The sequence below is a fragment of the Lepidochelys kempii genome, chromosome 10 (genome assembly GCF_965140265.1).
Source record: "Lepidochelys kempii isolate rLepKem1 chromosome 10, rLepKem1.hap2, whole genome shotgun sequence".
NCBI classification, from domain to species: domain Eukaryota; kingdom Metazoa; phylum Chordata; order Testudines; family Cheloniidae; genus Lepidochelys; species Lepidochelys kempii.
This window is the reverse complement of record NC_133265.1, coordinates 11,196,089-11,221,215: the sequence shown is the minus strand read 5'-3', so window position 1 is coordinate 11,221,215 and position 25,127 is coordinate 11,196,089. Positions and strand designations below refer to the sequence as shown.

Below are 25,127 nucleotides of genomic sequence, written 5' to 3'. Positions count from 1 at the left end.
AGAAGGTGGCAAACCCCGCTCCCCTCCACCACCACCCCCAGATCTCTGCCAATCTGACCCGGGGGAAATTCCTTCCTGACCCCAAATATAGTGATCACTTAGACCCTGAGCATGTGAGCAAGACCCACCAGGCAGATACCTGGGAAAGAATTCTCTGTAGTAACTCAGAGCCCTCCCCATCTAGTATCCCATCTCCAGCCATTGGGGATTTTTGCTGTTGGCAGTTGCAGATGGGCCACATGCCATTGTAGGCAGTCCCATCATACCATTCCCTCCATAAATTTATCAAGCTCAGTCTTGAAGCCAGTTAGGTTTTTTACCTCCATTGCTTCCCTTGGAAGACTGTTCCACAACTTTACGCCTCTGATGGTTAGAAACTTTTACCTAATTTCAAGCCTAAACTTTTTGATGGCCAGTTTATATCCATTTGTTCTTATGTCCACACTGGCATTTAACTTAAATAACTCCTCTCCTTCCCTGGTATTTATCCCTCTGATGTATTCATAGAGAACAATCAGCCTTTGTTTGGTTTGGCTAAACAAGCCAAGCTCTTTGAGTCTCTTCTCATAAGGTAGATTTTCCATTCCTTGGATCCTCCTAGTAAGCCCTTCTCTGCATCTGTTCCAGTTTGAATTCATCTTTCTTAAACATGGGATATCCAGTGTGACATTCTATACCTTGGGGGAGCGTCCTGTAATTCCCATATTCTTCATTTTTATATCATCATGATCTTACATATAAAGCATGCCTTGTAAGGTATCAGGGGAAAGGTTATGATCTGCTGAAAGTAATTTCTTTATCCATATATGTATATCATTAATGCATATGAAGTTATGAGAATTGTGTTGTATGGTTGTCACTAAAACATGCTGTAAATTGGAGAATCAGCCAGATATTAGCTCCCCAGATGCAACAGCAAGGAAAGTAACCAGTGCCTGGGAGGGGTGTCATACAACCATCAGCAGCCATTGTACAGCAAGGGAGCTACAATTCAATGACTCACCTGCACGAGGCCACACCAGGGGAATTGCTCAACCTTGCCTAGAGACTCAGTAATGCCCACCAGACATGCCTGAATTTGTGTGTTGCCCAGGCACATGGGACTGAGGGTATAAAACAGAACAGAGCAGGCCCATGCTTCGCCTTTCTTCTGCCCCCACCTATGCTGAAAGCAACCAAGACATTCGGAAGAAGACTGAAGACTCCAACAGAGTAGACTGCTCCAGATTTAAGGGACAAATCTGTATATTAAGAACTGCAATATCCAGTGGGGTGAGAAAAACTGCATAGTCTAGTTGGTGCCCAGTCTAATAGGGTTGAGAGTTTAGACTGTGTGCTTATATTTTGTTTCTTTTGGTAACTAACTCTGACTTTTTGCCTATCACTTATAGTCACTTAAAATCTATCTTTTGTAGTCAATCCAATTGTTTATCTTTACCAGTGGGTTTGCCTGAAGTGTGTGGTAAATGTGCTCAGGTTTTATACAAAGGCTGGTGTATATCCACTTTCCATTGATGAAGAGGTGAACCAATTAATGAGTTTGCACTGCTCATCTTGAGCAGCACAAGACGGTATATTCCTGAGGTACAGTGCTGGGAGCTGGGGGATTTGGCTCTGGTGCCTTTCTCCATGTGATTCATGAGTGGCTCTGGAAGCATTCATGCAATCTAGCTGGGTGTTGGGTCTCCACATGCGGTTGTGCTGAGTGATAGCCCCTGGAGGGATTTGCTGCAGGTCACTAGCAAGGCATTCTGAGAGACAACCCAGGCTGGAGAGAGTTCAGAGGGCACAGTTCAGGCTGCACCCTGGGGATCCCATCACATCCAGAATTGCACACAGTATTCCAGATGAGCTCTCACCAGTGCCTTGTGCAATGGTACTAACACTTCCCTATCTCTACTGGAAGTGCCTCACCTGATGCATCCTAGGACAGCATTTTTCATGGCCGCATCACATTGACAGCTCATAGTCATCCTGTGATCAACCAGTACACCCAGATCTTTCTCCTCCTCTGTCCTTCCAACTGAAAAGTCCCCAACTTACAGCAAAAATTCTTGTTGTTTGTCCCTAAACATGATCTTGCACTATTAAATTGCATCCCATTTCTATTATCCCAGTTTATGAGGTCATCCAGATGAGGCCCAACAAGATCTCCTTGTATGATATTCCGGTCTTCCTCTGTATTGGCTATACCTCCCAAATTGGTATCATCTGCAAATTGTATTAGCACACTCTCACTTGTGTCAAGATCAGTAATAAAACTGTTAAGTAAGATTGGTCCCAAGACCGATCCCGAAGGAACTCCACTAGTAACCTCGATCCAGCCTGGCAGTATGACATGTTGTAGTCTCCCCTTTAACCAGTTCCTTATCCATCTTTCAACTCTCATATTAATCCCCATCTTCTCCAATTTACCTAATAATTTTCCATGTGGAACTGTATCAAATGCTTTATTGAAATCCAGATAGATTAGATCTACTGTATTTCTTTTGTCTAAAAAAATCAGTTATCTTCTCGAAGAAGGAGATCAGGTTGGTCTGGTAAGATCTATCTTTTGTAAAACCATGTTGTATTTTATCCTGATTACCATTCATCTCTATATCCTTAACTACTTTCTCTTTCAAAATTTGTTCCACGACCTTGCATACAATTGAGGTCAAACTAACAGGCCTGTAGTTTCCTGGATTACTTCCCCCCGCTTTTTAAAAAAATATTAGCTATTCCTTTCTACATTGCTGTGTCCATTCTTCCTTGATTTTCCTTCCTCTTATTGTTAAAAGCAGATATGGAGATTACATGAGCATCTGCCAACCATCTCCCCCTGAGTTCCTAATTTAAAGCTCTTTTAATGAGTTGTGACAACCTCCATCCCAGAAATCTATTTCTCTTCCTACTCAGATGGAGTCCAACCCATGAGAACTGTCTTCTGTCCATGAATGCCTCCCAATGGTCAAACATCCCAAAGTCCTTATAGCACCACTGCCTGAGCCATCTGTTGATCATCATAACTTTGTCTCGCCTTCGTTCTCCTCCTCTAGGGACGGGAAGAATCCCTCTGCACATCAAACGAGCCTCCATTTCCTTATATGTTCCAGTGAGAATCTAGCTGTGTCATTTGTTCCAACATGAAGGATAATCAGTGGATTCTTTCCTGCTTCCATTAGGATCCTCTTCGGTCTCAGGTCCACATCCCATATCTTAGCTTCTGGCAGACAGCACACCCTTCTGTTCTCTGGTTCAGCCATAGTGACAAGCCTGTCTGTTCTTCTTAGTAGGGAGTCCCCAGTCATGTAGACCTGCACTTTCCTGGTGATGGTATGTTTTTCCGGCCTTCCTCCTGTTCTTTCTGGCTGCGAGTCCTCTTGTCTTCTATTCTCCCTTACAACCTTCTGCAAGTCATCCTGCATCCTCCTGAGGCTCTGAACTCCGGCTATCTCCATTGACTCTTCCTCTCTTCTTGTAGGACTAGCAACTCTTCTCTTCTTCCTTGCCCTCCCTCCTTCAGTTACAGCCTGCTGTGCCCCTTCTTCATTTTCCAACTTGGCACACCTGTTCCTGAGCTCTATTTCTCCTTCACCAGCTGGTCTTTTCCTCAGCCTGGTTCTTGTAGTCACATGCTTCCACTGACCACTCTCCTCACCCATCAGACTCTGCTCTGAGTCCTTTCAGTCTAGCTTGCATCTGCAAGTCTTGACTTTCCCCTGCAGCCTCCTCTTGCCTTTGCTCCATCATCTTCTTGAATCCCCCTCGAAACTCAACCATAATTTCCACCTGCATCTCCATGCCTCAGATTTTCTCTTCCATCAGCTCTATCAAGTGGAACTTCATACAAACAAAGCTTTTTTCAGGTACCTGCTGTAGGATCATGTACATCCCACAGCTTCCACGTCCGGTCATCTTCATTGTCTCTTCCATGGCTTGGGTCACTACCACTGCTGCCTCTGTACCTGCCATAGCTTTCCTGCCTAAATTCTTGTGAAAGAAAAAACAAAGACCCAAAGAAACACCAGATCAAAATCAGAAGACCACCCATCCCTACCCCCATACTCCCCTTACACACTCCCACTCAAACTCCCCTGTTTATAGCTCTGTTTGCTGCACCTGTGCCGCTGGCTGACTGTTTGGCTGCCCAATCAGGGCTCTGTTTCTCTCACAGCATGCTGCCTCCTACCAGCCTCTACAGACTGAACAAGAGAAAACAAACAAGCAAACACAAGACAGAGGTGACAGGGAAAGCTCACGGCCACTCCCATGCTAGTCTTTTCCAAGGGGTATCACTATAACGAAGGGTGTAAAAGGAGGGGACAGTCACTCCTGTCCCAGCTTCTTCCAGCTGGAGTCATTGTAAGCTGTAATTGTGCAGGTGTCTGGGAAGCCCACAAATACACCCACTTCCAGACTTGCTCAGCAGGATTCCTGATTGGATCTAAAGATGTAGGAATATCGGCTGCAGAGACACTCAAGTTTTGTCATTACTAGAGAATTAAAAGAAGAAAAAAGAAACAAAGGGGATTAGTGCAATGAGCACACGCTGTTCGTTGTTTGTTTAATGCTCACCAGAAGCAGCTGATGTCCCTCCCGGAGGCCTGCTTTCTCTGCTAGGGATCCCAGCTTGACAGAGCTGATGAAGGTTCCTTTGTCATTCCCCCCCAGCAGAGTGATTTCTGAGTTGAGGCTGTCTCCATTCAGTGTGATGCGCTGGATAGTGTGGCAAGAGTTCTTAATGCGACCAACAGATGTCACAGAAGGACGGAAAGGTCTGTGTTCATGAAACAAACAAACAGCTTAGACAATGCAGTTCTCAGCTTCTCTCAACTGGTCTGGGACCAGCAGAGAAATTCTCCACTCAGGATAAATGTGGGGAGGGAACGGGGCATGCAAATGAGCTTTCTACATTTATCAAGCACTAGGATCTAATACCCCCGAGAAATCTGTCCTCTCTGCTACACTACTACATAAGTTGTACTAGAGAGCTGCATCTGGGCACCTCCTAAATGCCAAAACAAAACTGAACAGCTTCAGATATATAATGGCACAGCGTCTAGTAACTAGCAGCAGGGAGACAACAAGGTCACTAGGGTGAAGCTACTTTCTTCAGATCACTTGCCTCCCCTGATTTTTCTGAGATAATCATGACAGTCAATCACAGCCTCAGTTTGCAGGATAAACGGTCCTCACATAACGTGTTGTGTTGCTGCACTGTGACATGAGGAAGCGAACTGCTCATGCAACATTGTGATATCACCATGCCATATGATATCCCAGCCTCTGGTATGAGTGATCTAATATCTTGCATTTAAAGATGGCAACCCTACCCTGGGTAGCCTTTATGTCCCCAGATCAGCCTAGGGCAGATAAACCAGCATCCCCAAAATACCTTTCCAGAGAGAACTTCCTAAAAATGGAGCTGACGTGCTCAAGGTCATAGGCTTCCATGCCTTCAGACTGGTGAGAGGAAGAGGAGGAGTGCACTGAGGGAGCTCCATGAGAGTATCTGTCATGACTGTCATCTGAAAAAGGACACAAAAATCAGAAGGAATTCCCAATGCCATGAGGAAACAGAGACTGGGGAAAGGTGCAGGCGTAGCTGATCCCAGGGCAAGGATTGGGGAGAGACACATTCTTTTGATTCACAGCAGGGAATGGGATCCACCAGCCCTGGAGGCAGGAATGAGAATCCCCCTCATCCAAAGTCTATCTGGTCACTCTCAGCTTCATATTTCTGTCATGCTGTCTATTAAGCCTGGAACAGTCACCTAGTCCTTACCAGCCAAATGCCTTCTCTCTCCTCCAAATCAAATCCCTCCCTAAGACCACTTCTTCAAGCAATCGCTCCCCCCTCCTTCTTATCACTAATCACCATCTTGCCTTTCCTCTTCTGAAGTGCAAACCTGGGCTTTTTCTTGTGCTTTTGTGTCCCATCTTATTTAGACTGTTAGGACAGAGGATGCATTGATATCTGTAAGGCACCTTGTAAATTAGCAGCCCCACACAAATGGTTTTCCATAAATGCTCCAGGGCCACTGGATCAGTGAAAGAATGATGGAATGTAACAATCCCTTTGAGAAATTCTTTATAAACATTAACTAATGGTCCCAACAGCCCAAGAAGAAAAGCATCATTATCCCCACTCTGTGCATGGATAGACTGAAATACAGAGTGGTTCAGGGACATGCCCAAAGATCACACATCCGTTCTGGACCAGAGCCAGCATGAGAACTCAGGAATTCCTGGTTCCCAGTCCCTTGCTTAGTCCACACTACCTCTTCCTCCAACAGCCAGAATCCATTCACCATTCCCTATAGCAACTCCTGCTGGGAAAGGCTGGGCTCAGAGAACTGCTCCACAGCCATTGCCCCTATATCACTTCTCATTGTGACTCCCGCTAAAAGAGGTTTGGACGAAACAAGCTGCAGCTCCCTCTACAGCCAGTGCTCCAACACCATTTTCTAAAATACAAGGTTCAATTGTCATTTGTTTCCTTTTCAGCACTGAATGTCACTTCTGGTCATTACAATCCCTGCATACTGGGGTCTATTCCATATTCCATATGAAAAAAAGAGAGTCTTGTGTGAATTGAGTTGGTCTTAATTGTTACATTTTCCAAAAGGTGTGAGGGTGGGAGTCCTTTATATCCCTGCTGAGGTTCTACCTGTGTTAATGGAGGTCAGTGAACATCAGGCATCCCTCTCCTATCCCAGTTCTGCCTGTGATAATGGAAAGCCAGTGCATTTCACGTATCCGCCTTCCTCCAACCATATGTAACACCGACAGACCCCAGGAGCAAACCTCGGGAGCTAAATTCCACATTTAGCTCTACTACGTGAGCTGAAAGTCACATAGCTGTTAGCTAAGGCTGTAGCAGACTCATTAATCTCTTTCTAAGTGCCATTAGATGGGACAGAAGACCACATCCAGGAGGTGTTATACCTTTATGTGATCATAGGGGCTGGTGGATAGTATCTGCATCTGGTGAGTTAAGGAACGATGATCATGGCTCAGAGCTAAGGTTACAAACTGGTATCCTCCCCTCACTTACCATCTAGTTCCAAAGTATCATAGGCAAAGCTGTCATTGTCCTCTTCAGCCAGACTGGAATTAAAAAACAAAGAGAGAGAGAGAGAGAGACTCACTTTTCAAAATTCAGCCGGTATCGGTAGGCTCTGACTGAGGAAGCTCTGTGATGGAAGAAGGTGTTGAAGGTGGCAGGTGAATCAGCAGGACAGCACCAACAGACTAAGCTTTACAGACACATGTGGCATGGGGAAGAAGCAGGAAGGCTGCATAGGAAACATTATCTAGAGAGGCCTGTGGAGGAGAGAGAGGCGCGGGAAGCAGCAGGAAGTTCAGAAGGAAGAAGTGTTAACAGAGAGGTAGTGAAGGTTCTGACAGATGGAAGGAAACTGTGGTCTCTGGTGGCCTGAACTGGTTGATCTGCACTTACTATTTCAGTTCTTCTTTTGAACACTTTGATACAGTGCATGCATAGTACCTGCTTTAGACCACTATGTGCTTTATTCCACACTGGGTCCAAAGTGTAAGGGAAGGGCTTCAAGTAGAGCAATAAAAATGATTTATTTTAGTTATACCTTTGAAGTGTACTTGCAGTATTATAACAGCTGCACGGGTCTTTCTGAGGGACCTTTGACAATGGAATGTCTGGTGAAATCAGAGGAATGTCTAGGTGTACCTGGCTATGTGCAGAACCTCCCACTCCACAACCATCGTCCCAATCCAAATCCCTTTGAAATCGGTAAGATACATCACTTCAATGGAAGTTGGATCAGGCACCATGACAAAATACTAGCCACTTCGGGTCTTGCTGACATCTTTACTAAAAATAAAAATAAGGGGCCAGATTGTGATTCCCTTATAGTTACTGAACAGCACCTTCCTACACAATAGGTGACTTCATAGGGACTTCTTGAGAAAGGAGTAAGATGCTGCTCATCATGAAGAAGATCAGCCAAGATTAAAAACAATGCAATTTCCATTTCTGGTGTTGACTCTGACTTGCAGCCTTACTGCTGGAAAAAACACAGGCCCAGCACCTGGTCGTATCAGTCACTCTGAGACCTGACAAACTGGTACCAGCACTGGGCTATTTAGGGCATTGCATTAGTTGCCTTTTTGGTAATAGGCTTTCCTTATTAGACAGAAGGAAAAGGAGAGGATAGGAAGGTGAAACAAGGTGGGGAAGGAAAAGGACACACAGGAGATGACAAAGTCTCACACCCAGCTTGTATTTGGCATTAGCTGGAGTCAGTGTAGATGGTGATGTCATCTGGTCCCCCTCTATTGGCCCAGTTAGGACACCTTTCAGGATCGGATGACAAAGATCAGGGGTCCCAGGAGATGGTGGGGGAGGTAGCCATGATGATGAGGCTTGCTCCTTCCCTATTTCCTGTCTTTTAATCAGCTAGTTTTATGGTAGCCAGCTTACCCTGCTACCCCCAAAGTCTCTTAAGGACCCCAAAAGGGAATGATGGGTGGAATAGCCCATCCCCTCATTATTCTGTCCACCAGTTAGGCCTAATTTCCAACACATCAACTTTGGTTCATTAAATTCCGGTCCCACACTTCTCTTGTTTACCAGGCATGATCTTAAGAGTCCTTGAATTATATTAGTAGCACCTTTTGTTTAGACTAATTCAGTCTGTTTTCCTATTGCATCTTTTCTCTCCAACATTTGTTATTATAGGTTATTGTGACATTTTACGAACTTTCATTCACTTTTCACCACTGAACTCACAATTAAGGTAAATTTGTAGGCCCAGTTATTATAGGTCTAGACAATTGAGTGATCCAATTGGCTAAATATGTAGACTCTAACTCTGCTGGACACTATGCACATCTGTCTTGTCAGACAGAAACAGGATGTGCTGCTGGGACAGCTTGCATGAAGGAAATGTGAGTCTCTCTCTCTCTCTCTCACAAACACACACAGCTCCACAAACAAACAAACAAACAAACAAACAAAAAACCACCCCAGTGCCGTAACATCTGGAACTAGACAGTCATGGGTCCAAAGGTTTGCAAACATGGCAGATACTATGATTTTAAGATGGCATTATAGTTTTTACTGCATGCTGCAAATGTTAAGTTTTCGTTTGAAAAAACTAAGACAAATTTTCAAAAATGGTCACTGATTGTGGGTGCCTAGGTTGAGATACGTTGGTTCTGATTTTAAACAGGCTCTGAACTCTCTGCTCCTAGTGACTTCAAATGCACAAGGGCTTGCTCCTCTGAAAACTAGACCCAAGCTGCCTCAGCCTGGGCATTCAAAAACGGGGGCAGCCCAACTCAGTGGCCTAAATGTCTATCTTTTTCACATGCTGACACACAGCCAACACCTTGTACGCAGATGGGCTGCTCTCTCCTCTCAGCTCAACCATGCTGAAAACTGTCTCAAAGGGATGTGAACTCTGCTTCCTCTTCCACCCCATTAACCTCAATGAGGTGTGAACTTCAGAACCTCTTTGGGACCATTTATGTGTTAATGTTACCAAAGCACTGGCATTTGCCTATTCTGTCTCCTTTGCCTTTATAAAAATAGCTCTCACATGCAACCCTCTGGCCCCCACAACAGCACAATTTACAGAGGGCACAGTTAAACCAAAGAGAGTCAGGAAATGTGAAAAATTAAATACCTATGGCAACATGTTGTACATTTTACAGTAAACATGTAATGAAACAACCAAAAATGTAATACCCTAGATTTTAAGAAGAAAAATAGAAATAAAAATGCTACATACATGCAATGTACCAAAGTTAACATTTTAGTAAGAACCTTAACTTCTGTATTTCTCGCTTTTTAAAATTTCCACTGATGTTAGGAGTGCTGGATGAGTTGGGATTACCAGTTAACATGAATAAATGGATTGCAGTCATTGTTTCTGTAGCCAAAAGACAGGTTTCAGAGCAGCAGCCGGGTTAGTCTGGATTCGCAAAAAGAAAAGGAGGACTTGTGGCACCTTAGAGACTAACCAGTTTATTTGAGCATGAGCTTTCGTGAGCTACATCCGATGAAGTGAGCTGTCGCTCACGAAAGCTCATGCTCAAATAAACTGGTTAGTCTCTAAGGTGCCACAAGTCCTCCTTTTCTTGTAGCCAAAAGAGTTATTCTGAGAAAGTGGAAATCTGCAATTCCTCCCTCAAACACAGACTGGCTTAGTAAGCTCTCTGCTACTGCATTAATGGAAAAAATGACTCTGTTTAATAGAAATGCTTGGAAAAAATTTGGTCACACATGAAACTATTGCATACATTAGCAGTTCAGTATATATTAGTCCCCGATACTCATAGGGTATGTTCTCACTTATTTATTTAGATAGTCACTTTAAAAATTGATACCCTGCATGACCTCTATGGGTTCAGGTTTGTGTTTGTTGGTTTGTTTGTTTCTTCCAGGTTTTACAAATAATGAACACTGAATTGTGTTATTTATATGGTATTTCCATGTTGTGCATGCATTTATATATGTTTTGTTTCGTTATATGTTTATATAAAAATAAAGTTTAAAAAAATTTCCACTGTGTGTCCGGAACACCAGTGTTTTGCATTTCCTAATAAAAGACCAATATTTGGTGTGCTACAATCCCATATGAACACATATCAAGGTCAGGTCCCAGGACTTCTGCTTTTTTTTTTTTTAAAGGAAGTCTGAACTTAAATGACACATCAGCAATTATGGTGAACTGGGAAGTATCTGTATTATTTGTTAGGAATATGGTTCAGGCTTCTGTATGTTTGGTTATGATGGAGGTACTTCCTATGGAGTTTAATTAAAGAAACCAAGAAGGACTGGTAAAACAATGACACAGATAACAGTTAGTTGGGGAATACCCCCTAACTGAATCCATGGAATGGATTACTCTTCCCAAGGTTAAAGCCTGGAATCAAGGGGGACCCTACCCTCAAAGACCTTAGAAAAGGGTGGGGGGGTTGCAGAAGCTAGGAGAGGCTGTTCACAGGGTGTCAGTGAAGAGCTAACAGGCTGACAAACACAGCAGAAACTGCAGCATGGTCAGTCTGTTTCCCCCTGCCAGAGATGGAGAGAGCTGGGCTGAGGGGAATTTACAGAGGTGTAATGATAGCCATGCATAGGCAGGCCATTCGTCTGGTTTTAAACCAGACAGCCCTGCTTTTCTAAATCTTTGTCCCCTGCCGAGTACTGAGACTAAACCACCCATAGTTTTGTCCAGTATCGGACGAGAGATGCCGTAATGAAGAATGCACTGCTCTGCCCTTGCCAATGTAATGTCGCATGCACTGTGTGAGAGAAGTCACGCCGGCAGGGGCAGAGTGGCATGCTCTTCAAAACGGCACCCCCATGCGGCATGACCTGGCCCGAACCATGCCCATGAGGTCACAACAAGAGAGGTAGGGTTATGCCGGTGAGGGCAGGGCCCATGCCATTCTCAGAAGTACCAGAATGTCCGCTACTCCAGGAATGTGTGAGTGGCCACCCTACCCATGCGTGTAGGGGCTTTTTATTTTTTTAACCCTGGGTTCTATGTACTTTGCACCTTTGAAGAATGAATAAAGAAAGCTTTGTTTTGAAGATGCTGTTTCTGTATCACTGCAAACAAAAGCTTGTCACAGGCTCCTCAAGGGAAATTCGTACCAGTGTCAAAACCAAGCTGGGCCTGTATCATTAACATAGTAGGGAGCCATGCATCCAGTCTGAGTCTGGTTGGACCACAGGATTCCACTCAGAATGAGGTGTGGGAAGCCAGGCCAGTCACCTGAGGAGTGTCTTGGGAAGGACTGAAAGGGGTAGGAGGCACAGTTAGTGCTACAGCCTTAACAATGTTTTTACCCATCTTTCACCAACACAGCTACTCACCTGCAATGAGGAGCATCTTCTTTGCACCGTCGGACAATTGAATCATTTCCTGGAGGTTCTGGAGTGGTGGACATGATACTGTGGTTGCGATTTCTCAGGGTTTGCTTTTATTTTAAAAAGAAAGAAAGAAAATCCATGTTAAGTGTCATATCCATTTCTCATTTTCAGAGTAACAGCCGTGTTAGTCTGTATTCGCAAAAAGAAAAGGAGGACTTGTGGCACCTTAGAGAGTACTCCTTTTCTTATTTCTCATTTTAAAAGCCATAAGTGTTTTGGTCTGGTGCTTTACTGACAGTCTCTGTCTTATATGGAGTAGGATAAACTCATTCCATGGTCACAGAGTACAATGCACATGAGCAATGCAAAGTGGCTGATTCACTGCAGAGTTTTAGCTTTAACCTTGTTAAGTGGGACATATGTTGCATTGTGAATACATGTATCAGAGGCTACAGAAAAAGAAAGAAAAATACATTTCTGCTCATTCTAAATAAATTAATAGCACCAGTTCATAAACTATTCTAAACTGCACTATAATCAAGACAGTGTAATTCATCAGTGTATCTGACTAATAGTCCCAAGAGTATCCCTATAAAGGCAGCTGAGCTTATTATGAGTGGCAGAGGGTCCCCCACTGGCTAGTCTAGGCTATAGTTTTTAATTTCCTGGGGGCAGCATTTCTTACAGTGCTCCGGCAAGGTGTTTTGTTCTTCATCAGGTCTTTTATTAACACTCTGCAAGATCATTCTAACTACACCTGCTGTGTCGGTGTTCACATTGTGTATAATGGCATGTCTACCTTGGGAGATTATGGGGCTACTGCAGAAACGGATTGGTTAGTGTGTGCAGAAATTAGCAGCTGCTAGCTGCGCCCCTTCCCTGACCCACTGTGGGTTATGGACATGAAGGGCATGAGAAACTCCAATAGAATTTCAAATGTTCCACTAAAATCAATTACAAAGCAGCCTTTGAAGAAAAGCCTCCACCTCCTACACAAAGTGTTAAATGGAGAGATGAGATACCGAGAGCCTGTAAAGTCCTGTTGAAATATCTTTAAATAAACATAAGCCAGGTATGTGATTTTGGGAAAGGTTAATAACATGGTTCTAATAAAATGCTGGTAAAAAGGATTAGGGAACTAGTGACAGGGCCCTGAGTTTGATCGCAGCTGGGCTGCTAGTGCAGAGCTAGTTCTAGGGGTGGGAGCTCTGAATCACATTACAGGGAAGGTCACAGACAAACAAGGGGCACCCGAAGGTTCCTTACAATTTTGCCAACTTCACAGCCGCTGACTGAGTTATTGATGGAAACAGGATTGGAGGAACTGGTGTCTGTGCGGCTGCTGCTGGCATCAGCCCCATCTTCATCCTGTGCTCTGACTGCTGTGCTCACAAATGACAGAGACAAAGGCAGAGAGGGAGACGTACACCAGAGATATTTATATTAGATCCGCTTCAGTATAAAACTCTTCCTCACATTCCCAACAAGACGTAGGATTTTCCAACCATTCGAGCTTATCTTCTGTCTGTCCCTTCATTCTCTTTACTAAATGGGAGATTGAGGAAGCTCTCCATTGACTTTTGATTCTATCACCCTTTCCTCCCTGTCTTATTGGGAGATGCTCTAAAGCAGGAATGTGCACACTTCTGGGGACCACCCTGCCCCTCATTCAACCCCTTCTTTAAAACACATTTCTCCTATGAGGTTCATGAACATTAAAGAAATATCTTATTTGTATAAAAACTTAAATGAGCTGGAGCTGGTCATCTGCTCTATGGGTGGAGATTAATCCATCTGCTCATTTAACATACTGTGTGTCTGAACTCTACTGATTGTCTGCTTAACATGTAGGCTCCATGGAGCAGTGACCATGTCTTCCTCTACCTTTTGTACAACACTGAGCATACTGCCTGCACACAACAAATAATGCACATACTCCCTGCTCAAACCATTATTTTTTGTTAAGTGTCTGTTAGTTAAATGCAGGGCACTAGGAAAATTCAGACAGCCAAGATGCACATGGTAATTTGGTGAGATTACAGCTAACTGATGGATATGTAAAAATTAATATCAGCAGTTAAAAATGAGTTAAAAATGCACTCCAGCTTGCCAACAGATAAGGGGACTGTTTAGATGACCGAGTAGATTAGGGGACCTTCTTACTCAAAGATTTCATCAATATTCAGAATCAGAAGAATGGTTTGATGATCTTTAAAGTAGATCTAATTTTGTCCCTTTTTAAATTATAATCAGATAGAAGATGCAAGTTAAAAGTAGCTAGAAAGCTGAGACTGTCTATGGGACAGGATAAAGGAGTCTATAGAGTGACCATGGATGGAAAGAATGATCAGACAGCATCTTGTCAATTTGAAATGATGATTAACATCATTTAGTGCAAAAGAAGACTGTTCCTTAGTCTCTCAGGTTTAGTTTTGAGTTCGCCCTGTTGGCATGTTTGTTAGAACAAACTGATGCAGATGGACTAGATGAGACAGACTGAGACAGACAATTGGGACACTGGTGCTCTCTCTGACCTTGAAAATCTGATGCTTTGCTTGTATTGATGGGGGATTTAGCTCGTGGTAGCTGAAAGAAAGAAGACAGAAATCAAGCCAAACTCAGGGTAGGTGTCACATTCACTGTAAAACAGAGACCTCCCTTCCTTCCCCTTTGTCACACTGCAGAGCCTATGTGCCTTCATCAAACAGGGCCTGGAGAAGAGTTATTTAAACACCAAATGCACTGCAGTTCCCATATTCTGGAGAGGCAATGACAAAAGATGAAGTGGGTCTCTTGTGACTGGTTTCAACAGGCTGCTCATACAAGAAGCCTCCCTTTGCCATATAAAAGGGAAAAATGGACCTCTACTGCTCCCGGCAATAAAGGCAGCCGGGGCTCAGAAAGGTTAGGAAAGGCAGAGAGAATTCAGATGAGGACAGAGAAAGAGCAGCTCATACATTCTATACCAATCTTAGATGGTAGGTTTTTATAATTCATGAATGCAGTGGCAGCCACCGTCAGCCCAGTAGTCAGGGAAGTCAAGGGCCTCAGTCAGGCTGCCGCTTATATTTGATTGAGTAGGACATGCTTCATGTAATTCCGAATTAGCTAGCTAATTTTGCTCCAGATTTTGTTTATTTCTTCCGATTGTTCCTTCCATACTATGCCAGCTTTTCCATCAGTGCTGCATTTCCCACCAGCCATTCCACATGTGCTGGGCTTAGGGCATTAAACCAATTTTCAAGACATACTTTTTTCACTACTATTAAGGAGGCAAAGATCCATTTTACTGAAGCCATAGTGAGAATATAAATGAGCGGCACGAGTACGGAGAGCATAGGGGAGGAGGAAAAGGGGGCAGCAATTGTCTCGCAAAACCTGATTGCTTCCCCCCCAACAAAGCCTGACTGTATCTCCTCCACAACCCATCTGAACTACACAGTTCTGGCCTCAGATTGGGACACACCTGGATTCCCTTCAGGTTCATTCTTCTCTTAAGTCGAGACTGATCAAGGAGGAAAAATTTATTGTCTTCTGCTGACTCTTCAGAGGTGGAGGAGTCATCTGCTTCCTGACCATTGGCTTTGGGGCCAGGAGCACCAAAGGTCTGGGAAATCATGGTAACCGGCAGATTCCTTGGTAAACTCTAGAGATAAAAGAGAGATTTTAGTGACCTTTTTCTGAAGGCTACTGCCAAAAGCGTAGCACCACTTCTCGTGGCCTCCCTTTAGTACATCTGGCAGGACTGCCTGTGGACCGAGTGAGGCCTGCATGCTCTGTTGTCATGGTGTTCAGCCACATACCTGTAGTTCAAGTGGTTCAGCCGCTGTCTATTGACCAAACAGATTGTGGTTCAGGTCTCAAACTAGAGACTGAAACTGAAAGTCACAGAAATTTCTGTTCGTCTTTAGCAATAGTTCATGGCCCGTTACCAGTTTACCTATTTGCAAACTTCATTAGAACTAGCTCCTCAGAAAGAGTTGTTAGGAGTTTCCTTCCCCAGTATGCAGGTAATCCACCCTCTACATTTCCTCCTCTTCCATTTGGTGTCAAGGCTCAGCAGAAGTGAACTGCCAGTCTCGTGGTGGCAGAGCCAAGTTCCAACCCTTAGCCCTGGAGGGCTTCTCACAGCATTGAAATTGAATAGAAGAGAAATTTCCCTCAACTGCTTTTTTTCAGGCTAGCATTGCTGCTCACAGACGGAATAAAAATAAAATCCCATCCTCCTCTACATCATGCTGTAACTGAGACAGAGCCATGAAGAGAAGAGAGCACAGCTAGCTCTTCCTGGACCTACCTGGTCATTACAGTTCTCCTTAGAGAGTCGTCGGAGTTTGCACTCCAGGTTAACAATGCAAGCCTCCTTTCGGACTGCCTCGATCCGAAGTTCATCGTTCTTCTCCTCCAGCTCCCGGATCTGCTTCCTGTACTTGTCCTTCTCAATCAGGCACTGTGAGTACTGGGTCTGTGCCTCATCTCGGGAACGGAATGCCTGCAGAGGAAAGAAAACACTGCTTCACACATGTGTGTCACATGGGTTCTTGTCTTAATTTAGATTGCGCCGTCTTTGGGACAGGGACTGTCTATTGCTGTGTGTTTGTACAGCTCCTAACACAATGTTTGGGACCTCTGTGCACTATAGTAATATGATTAATGAAGATGATGATGGCTGACAACTTTTAGTTGGCAGCAAATGTTGCAGAGTGCTAACCAAAAACCTTGACACTAATAAGCAGCTTACTGCGTTGCCATTAAAGAGTCAGCACCCACTGGCAGCTGCCACAGAACCTCGAAGAATTTCCCTACGCTTAGACTAGTAGATAATAGCAGTATTGCAAATGCCACTACCTAGCAAGCGTTTCCTTTTTTTAATAGCAACCATTATATGTAACAAATGTAGTGACAGTTTGGGTCCAATTACCCCCAATTCCCAGAGGTGGCTTCCAACAGAAACAGAAGAAAGAGAAGATCCAATTTCTCATTGTTACTTCCCCCCCCTCTAAATGTGATGTACCTGGTCTCGCTCCTTCTCTACCTCCTCGAGCTGTATCATCACCGTGGTCATACGGTGCTTGTACATCTCACAGTCTTTCCCCAGAGTTGAGCACTTTAATTCCAGGTCTTCTTTCTCCTCAAGATACTGCAAATGACACAGACTAATCAATAAAAGCAGTACATCAAAGTAGTCGGGAGGTCTGCCCTGTGGCACGGAGGAGATTCCTGTTCACCTCCAAGTGCACATTAATCTATACATTTGCTTATATAAGACATAGACATATATGGCTAGAGTGTAGCTCCGTGCTGAAAAGGCATGGCTGTGAGGAAGCTCAGACTACTGCAGTCCAAGCTGATGCTGATGGAGTCTTGTAAATTACCCCCACAGCAGTGAATGTTGTCTATGTGAAAATTAATTGATTTCAAGGAATTGCACCTGCCCTGCCCAGATGACCCTAGACAGATTCATGTGAACAGCTCAGGATGGGAAGTGAGGACTGAACCAAATTGCTACTGCACTTCTCCATTAGCAGTTACCTGCAGGTATCACTGGTCATCGCAATCAGAGATCCCTCAAAGAGATCTGATCCCACTCTTTCAGTCCTGTCTTTCTCTCACCTTGTCTCTCAGATCCTCCACATGACGGATCTCCTCCTGGAGATAAAAAATCTTGTTGACCAGCTCCTGGCGGTCCTCTAGCGCCTCCTTACGGTCATGCTCCAAGATATCCAAGATGGCTTTGTCCGAATCTGGCAAGCTACGTTTGCCAGCCTGAGGGGACAAGGTTTAAAGATATAGGACAGGAGGAGAGAGAAAGAAAGAAACAGACAGTAGAAGAAAAAGAAGAGAAAATGAGATTGCAGCAGGAAAGTAGGAGAAAGGAGGGATATTTGTTAATGTTTTGAAAGCTGAACAAAGCCCTGCTCACTGTCAGAATGGCTGTGGAGAAGGGGTTGTTTTTACTGGATCTGATATAATTGGATACATTTTGGATGCAATGACAATGAACAGCCTCTCCTTTGCTCCAGGCCCTGCATTCAAAACCTCTCTCTATTAATCAGCCCACACTGAGCACAGAGTTTGCCCTTTGCCAAGGAGCAGGGCCCAAGAAAACATGTAGAGGAATTTTTAAAGCATGCAGACTTTGCATGACTGTGCTTAATGAATATTAAACACATGCCTAGAGTCACCAATGCCCCTGCCTAGAACTTATACTTCATTTTCTACAATGTCCAGAAACTTTCTTTTCCCCTTTAGGAATTAAAGTTAACAAGATGACTGTTGGAGAAATAAATTGCATCCAAAAATAACTACATAAACCGGGAATCAAAGTAAAAAATCTTAAGCAAGAAAAATGCAAATTTATTTTAAAAATACTTATACTAAATTAGAGAGTCCACTGACATTTTGGTTACTGAATAAAATAATGACAGGTTTCAGAGGAACAGCCGTGTTAGTCTGTATTCGCAAAAAGAAAAGGAGTACTTGTGGCACCTTAGAGACTAACCAATTTATTTGAGCATGAGCTTTCGTGAGCTACAGCTCACTTCATCAGATGTTTACCGTGGAAACTGCAGCAGACTTTATATACACACAGAAATCATGAAACAATACCTCCTCCCACCCCACTGTCCTGCTGGTAATAGCTTATCTAAAGTGATCAACAGGTGGGCCATTTCCAGCACAAATCCAGGTTTTCTCACCCTCCACCCCCCCACACAAATTCACTCTCCTGCTGGTGCTAGCCCATCCAAAGTGACAACTCTTTACATAATCAAGTCGGGCTATTTCCTGCATAGATCAAGGTTTTCTCACATCCCCCCCACCCCCATACACACACAAACTCACTCTCCTGCTGGTAATAGCTCATCTAAACTGACCATTCTCCAGGTTTAAATCCAAGTTAAACCAGAACATCTGGGGGGGGGGGGGGTAGGAAAAAACAAGAGGAAACAGGCTACCTTGCATAATGACTTAGCCACTCCCAGTCTCTATTTAAGCCTAAATTAATAGTATCCAATTTGCAAATGAATTCCAATTCAGCAGTTTCTCGCTGGAGTCTGGATTTGAAGTTTTTTTGTTTTAAGATAGCGACCTTCATGTCTGTGATTGCGTGACCAGAGAGATTGAAGTGTTCTCCGACTGGTTTATGAATGTTATAATTCTTGACATCTGATTTACTACAGAAAGAGGGATTCTAGATGGACTCCTCCTGAAGGTCGAAACAGCAGACTGGACTTCTACATAGAGTGCTTCCGCCGACGTGCACGGGCTGAAATTGTGGAAAAGCAGCATCACTTGCCCCATAACCTCAGCCATGCGGAACGCAATGCCATCCACAGCCTCAGAAACAACTCTGACATCATAATCAAAAAGGCTGACAAAGGAGGTGCTGTTGTCATCATGAATAGGTCGGAATATGAACAAGAGGCTGCTCGGCAGCTCTCCAACACGAGTTTCTACAAGCCATTACCCTATGATCCCACTGAGAGTTACCAAAAGCAACTACAGCATTTGCTCAAGAAACTTCCTGAAAAAGCACAAGATCAAATCCGCACAGACACACCCCTGGAACCCCGACCTGGGATATTCTATCTACTACCCAAGATCCATAAACCTGGAAATCCTGGGCGCCCCATCATCTCAGGCATTGGCACCCTGACAGCAGGATTGTCTGGCTATGTAGACTCCCTCCTCAGGCCCTACGCTACCAGCACTCCCAGCTACCTTCGAGACACCACTGACTTCCTGAGGAAACTTCAATCCATCGGTGATCTTCCTGATAACACCATCCTGGCTACTATGGATGTAGAAGCCCTCTACACCAACATTCCACACAAAGATGGACTACAAGCCGTCAAGAACACTATCCCCGATAATGTCACGGCTAACCTGGTGGCTGAACTTTGTGACTTTGTCCTTACCCATAACTATTTCACATTTGGGGACAATGTATACCTTCAGATCAGCGGCACTGCTATGGGTACCCGCATGGCCCCACAGTATGCCAACATTTTTATGGCTGATTTAGAACAACGCTTCCTCAGCTCTCGTCCCCTAAAGCCCCTACTCTACTTGCGCTATATTGATGACATCTTCATCATCTGGACCCATGGAAAAGAAGCCCTTGAGGAATTCCACCATGATTTCAACAATTTCCATCCCACCACCAACCTCAGCCTGGTCCAGTCCACACAAGAGATCCACTTCCTGGACACTACAGTGCTAATAAACAATGGCCACATAAACACCACCCTATACCGTAAACCTACTGACCGCTATTCCTACCTGCATGCCTCCAGCTTTCACCCTGACCACACCACACGATCCATCGTCTACAGCCAAGCTCTGCGATACAACCGCATTTGCTCCAACCCCTCAGACAGAGACAAACACCTACAAGATCTCTGTCAAGCTTTCTTACAACTACAATACCCACCTGCAGAAGTAAAGAAACAGATTGATAGAGCCAGAAGAGTTCCCAGAAGTTACCTACTACAGGACAGGCCTAACAAAGAAAATAACAGAACGCCACTAGCCGTCACCTTCAGCCCCCAACTAAAACCCCTCCAACGCATTATTAAGGATCTACAACCTATCCTAAAGGATGACCCAACACTCTCACAAGTCTTGGGAGACAGGCCAGTCCTTGCCTACAGACAGCCCCGCAACCTGAAGCAAATACTCACCAACAACCACATACCACACAACAGAACCACTAACCCAGGAACTTATCCTTGCAACAAAGCCCGTTGCCAATTGTGCCCACATATCTATTCAGGGGACACCATCACAGGGCCTAATAACATCAGCCACACTATCAGAGGCTCGTTCACCTGCACATCCACCAATGTGATCTATGCCATCATGTGCCAGCAATGCCCCTCTGCCATGTACATTGGTCAAACTGGACAGTCTCTACGTAAAAGAATAAATGGACACAAATCAGATGTCAAGAATTATAACATTCATAAACCAGTCGGAGAACACTTCAATCTCTCTGGTCACGCAATCACAGACATGAAGGTCGCTATCTTAAAACAAAAAAACTTCAAATCCAGACTCCAGCGAGAAACTGCTGAATTGGAATTCATTTGCAAATTGGATACTATTAATTTAGGCTTAAATAGAGACTGGGAGTGGCTAAGTCATTATGCAAGGTAGCCTGTTTCCTCTTGTTTTTTCCTACCCCCCCCCCCAGATGTTCTGGTTTAACTTGGATTTAAACCTGGAGAATGGTCAGTTTAGATGAGCTATTACCAGCAGGAGAGTGAGTTTGTGTGTGTATGGGGGTGGGGGGGATGTGAGAAAACCTTGATCTATGCAGGAAATAGCCCGACTTGATTATGTAAAGAGTTGTCACTTTGGATGGGCTAGCACCAGCAGGAGAGTGAATTTGTGTGGGGGGGTGGAGGGTGAGAAAACCTGGATTTGTGCTGGAAATGGCCCACCTGTTGATCACTTTAGATAAGCTATTACCAGCAGGACAGTGGGGTGGGAGGAGGTATTGTTTCATGATTTCTGTGTGTATATAAAGTCTGCTGCAGTTTCCACGGTAAACATCTGATGAAGTGAGCTGTAGCTCACGAAAGCTCATGCTCAAATAAATTGGTTAGTCTCTAAGGTGCCACAAGTACTCCTTTTCTTGAATAAAATAAGTATTTCTAAATACTTTTTGTTATTTTGAGAGTGTTTTGTTTCCATTTTTAGATAGTTATTTTTTGGTGATTATTTCCTTATGTGTCATAGTAATCATCATGTTAATTTTTTAACAGCATACCAGTCTTCAGATTAGATCGCATCTCAATGTAAGATTGGATATTTTTATACCTTTTTTTAAGATTTGACCTTTACTTTGTAGAAAACTAAGGCCTGGTCTATATTAGGAAATTAGGTTGGTATAACCACATCGCTCAGGGGTGTGAAAAATCCACACCCCTGAGTGACACAGTCAAACGGACCTAATCCCCGGTGTAAACTGCGCTAAATCAATGGGAGAATTCTCCCATCGACCTACCTCCTGGGAGATGGAGTGCCTACATAGCATAGGTAGCGTCTTCCCTGAAGCACTCTAGTGGCGTAGCGGTTTATGGGAAGGCAAGCCCTAAGGCTTCTTAGGCACTACCAGAGAGGATACAGCTGTGCTCTGGCATAAGAATGAGTTGAGAATCTTTAAAAGGTGTCATTCTAAAAAGGAAAGTCTGTTCCTGCAAGGTGCTGAGCACCCACATGTTGAGATCGATCCTGGGGTCTGGCCAAGCCCTGCTTAGCACATCACCTGAAAAGGAGGGCTAAAGTGGCTGTGCCCTCCTTTATGCCCTTCCCTTACCCCAAATCTGGAGCTGGCCACCCCCTGGTGAAGCCCCCAGTGCAAGTTAGAGTAGTTTTCTGCAATAACCCACAAGGAGGTCATCTCAGTAGCTTGTCCCTTCTGGAGAGCAGAAACATTCTGAACAGGCCTCCTTTCCCCAGTCAAATCCCTTACTCCAGCGTGGGTGATGACATAGGGCTGGCTATGCAGACCCTACACCAGAAGAATTTAGGGGAGCTTGCTAAGGTGGTTTTGCATTGGTGAGGTTGGGCAAAACAATTCCAGCAGAGCCAGGATTTGGCTCATTGATTTCAATAGGAATTGAGAGGGCTCAGCACTTCATAGCAGACACTCAGCACCTTGCAGGATCCAGCCCTGTATTTGCATCTAGCTTTACTAGGTTAAGAATTCCTTTTGCTTGTTCATCTGTTTTATATGGGGTAATCTGCAGAAAGTTGGGGGCTGTGTAACCTTTTGGTCTTTGCAAACATGGTGATTGGGTTCATTGCAGCTTTGGGGGCACAGCTTCACCCCACATTTCCCACCAGTATAATGGGGGGGAGGGTGTACTGATTTCGAGGCAGAGAGTAAGGGGACGGGGTGTAATTCCTCCTCTGGTTTACCTGAATGATAGATTGTAACTCTTGGATTTTGGTCTTCATGATCTCATTCTCCCGCTCCAATTCCAGAACCTGTTCCTTCTTGGGTCGGTTTTCAATGTCATTCTTCAGCTTCAGTGACTGGTTCCTCTCCAGCTTGCATTCCTCCTCCATCTTATTCAACCGATGCTTCAGCTGGTCAATCTAGGACACCCCAGGAACAAATGAAAAGCAGAGAGGCACAGAAAAAAAAAGATTATCCAAAATACATCAAGCCTCTGGTATATGCTTCTCACCTCTAGCTGAGTGCATACAAAACATGGACTTCATGCTCTTGGGGTGGTTAATTCCCAACAGCTCAATACAGTGCTAGCGTGGTATGTTAGAATCCTTGGATAAACCACCATGAAACTTTAGTGCATCCTTGGGTAACTGTCCCAATATATTATTGATGCTGAAAAAACAATGTTTTTCCTTTCTCCATAGGCTGGGAAGTGCCACCCCTCACAGGGAATCTTACACCAATACACATCATCTCAGCTTAACATTTCATTATGCTGTGAGCCTCTAACCTGGATAAGCAAAGCAAGGATGAGTTCTACATACCTTTAGCATAACTGAAAATACCACTGAGCCAATTGCTACACTTCATCCTCCATCTGTGATTTAGACCCAAACCAATCCAGAGCATCTCTTTTACCTCTAACTGGAGGTCCCGGCTCCTCATCACAGCCATGTTCTTCTCTTCACTCAGCTGGGCGTATCTCATGGCCAGGTTGTAGTTCTCATCCTTCACCTTGATCAGCTCGTCATTGTAGTTGTTCCTTTCCTCCTTCATCTTGTTGTATCTCTCCTGGAAGGTCAGTAACTCTATATTGTTCAGTTTCAGCTGCTTCCTGTCATCCTCCAGCTGGCGGGACTTGGCCAAGAGTTCACAGCGCTGCACATCCTTTGTCTTCACCTGCTGCTGTAGCTTAATGATTTCATTCATTAGGAAATGGGTGAGACCCTCATGTCCCTCCTCCACTGAAAAGAATGAAACAGCCCATCAGCCCCAAGGTCTTTTGCACTGCTCTAGAGCAGGTTAATAATGTGGGTTCAGGCAAAGTTGGAACAGCACAGGTGGGGAACAAACAAATGCACACACACAATACACAAACAATGAAATATACAGACACAGTCAAACTCACTAACAGACACACAAATACCAAACATAGACAGTACAATCATCCATATATGCACCCCATCATATATAGAGTCACTATACACACACACACATACGTATATTTATAGTCATGCATGCCCACGTTCAGAGTACACACAGACATCATATGCAACTGCATATGTGCAGTCAAACTCATTTAGTCAGTCTTCACACACATTCTAATACACAGGCATATATACTACAATGGTGAATACACACATATACATGCACCTGGTTTTGGACTTGGTGGAGCAGGTTCATGTACACCCATTGGACCTGATTCTGATCTCAGTTATGCTGTTGCAAATCCAGAGTACCTTTGTCTATTTCAACAGAGCTACCCCAGACTCACATCAGTGTAACTGAGATGAGATTCTGGTCCCTAATTTATTTCTGTGAGGCACCTTGTAATGACTACCATTCTAGAAATGGAGGCAGACTGGGTAGCAGTCCTACTGAAGCTCTTCAGCTTCACTCCAGCAACCAGGGGTGTTGCTTTCACCAACAGCTTAGCCAATGCTAGGCCGTACCAGACCAGAGAGTGAGAGGTGGGAATGAGCTACCACCCGTCACTATGCCTCATTAACACTTCTCATCTGAAAAAAAAATCGGAGTCTTCTCTCGTGCCTTGACTCCAGCCCTTATTTCCTCAGGGACTGATCCTACTCACCGACAATGGTAGAAAATCTCCGTGTGGGCTCCTTCCCCGTCACCAGTTTGTAGAGTTCAGGATAGTAAAACTCCAGGCTCTCTAAGAAAACTACATAGCCCCTTTGCCCCTTGGTATGAAGGATGTCCAGCAGTCGGCCTAGGGACAACCCAAAAATAGTGCAATGAGAAAGGACACAGGAGTATTGAGAACAGGATAATCAGATATTGTAACCCTGAGGCCAACCCCGCTTCAGATTGAACAGTTGCTGGCACATAAATACACTCTGGAAAAGCCAGTCTTGTCACACTGTGCGCAGCTGATCTCATGAAGCTATGCCATGTATTCTCCATGTTTTGTGCGGGGTGTTACTTTGAAGGAATGGGGTAGGGAAGGTAGCGTTTGGATTTGAGCCTTTGAAAGACAAGTGGTATTCAACACAGCCCACGCTGTACAGTACTGAAATGCCAGAATGGCAAACCTTTCCACAAAAAGTGATGCTCAGATTAAAGGGTTGCTGCTGA

General features: G+C 44.3%; 1 protein-coding gene across 6 annotated transcripts in view; it reads right to left on the bottom strand.

Annotated features, from left to right (window-relative positions):
* Positions 1–25,127, bottom strand: part of CARD11 (caspase recruitment domain family member 11) — a 135,589-nt gene that overhangs the window by 15,637 nt on the left and 94,825 nt on the right. For all 6 annotated transcript variants that reach the window (XM_073361963.1, XM_073361961.1, XM_073361959.1 and 3 more), the window contains exons 3-15: positions 24,625–24,762; positions 23,451–23,776; positions 22,775–22,954; positions 17,459–17,611; positions 16,860–16,985; positions 16,143–16,337; positions 15,312–15,491; positions 14,380–14,431; positions 13,112–13,227; positions 11,849–11,952; positions 7,040–7,092; positions 5,378–5,510; positions 4,558–4,759 (exon numbers count right to left, since the gene is read on the bottom strand). In XM_073361963.1, the coding sequence (XP_073218064.1) occupies positions 4,558–4,759; positions 5,378–5,510; positions 7,040–7,092; positions 11,849–11,952; positions 13,112–13,227; positions 14,380–14,431; positions 15,312–15,491; positions 16,143–16,337; positions 16,860–16,985; positions 17,459–17,611; positions 22,775–22,954; positions 23,451–23,776; positions 24,625–24,762 (1,958 nt within the window). The remainder of the gene's footprint in view (positions 1–4,557; positions 4,760–5,377; positions 5,511–7,039; positions 7,093–11,848; positions 11,953–13,111; positions 13,228–14,379; positions 14,432–15,311; positions 15,492–16,142; positions 16,338–16,859; positions 16,986–17,458; positions 17,612–22,774; positions 22,955–23,450; positions 23,777–24,624; positions 24,763–25,127) is intronic.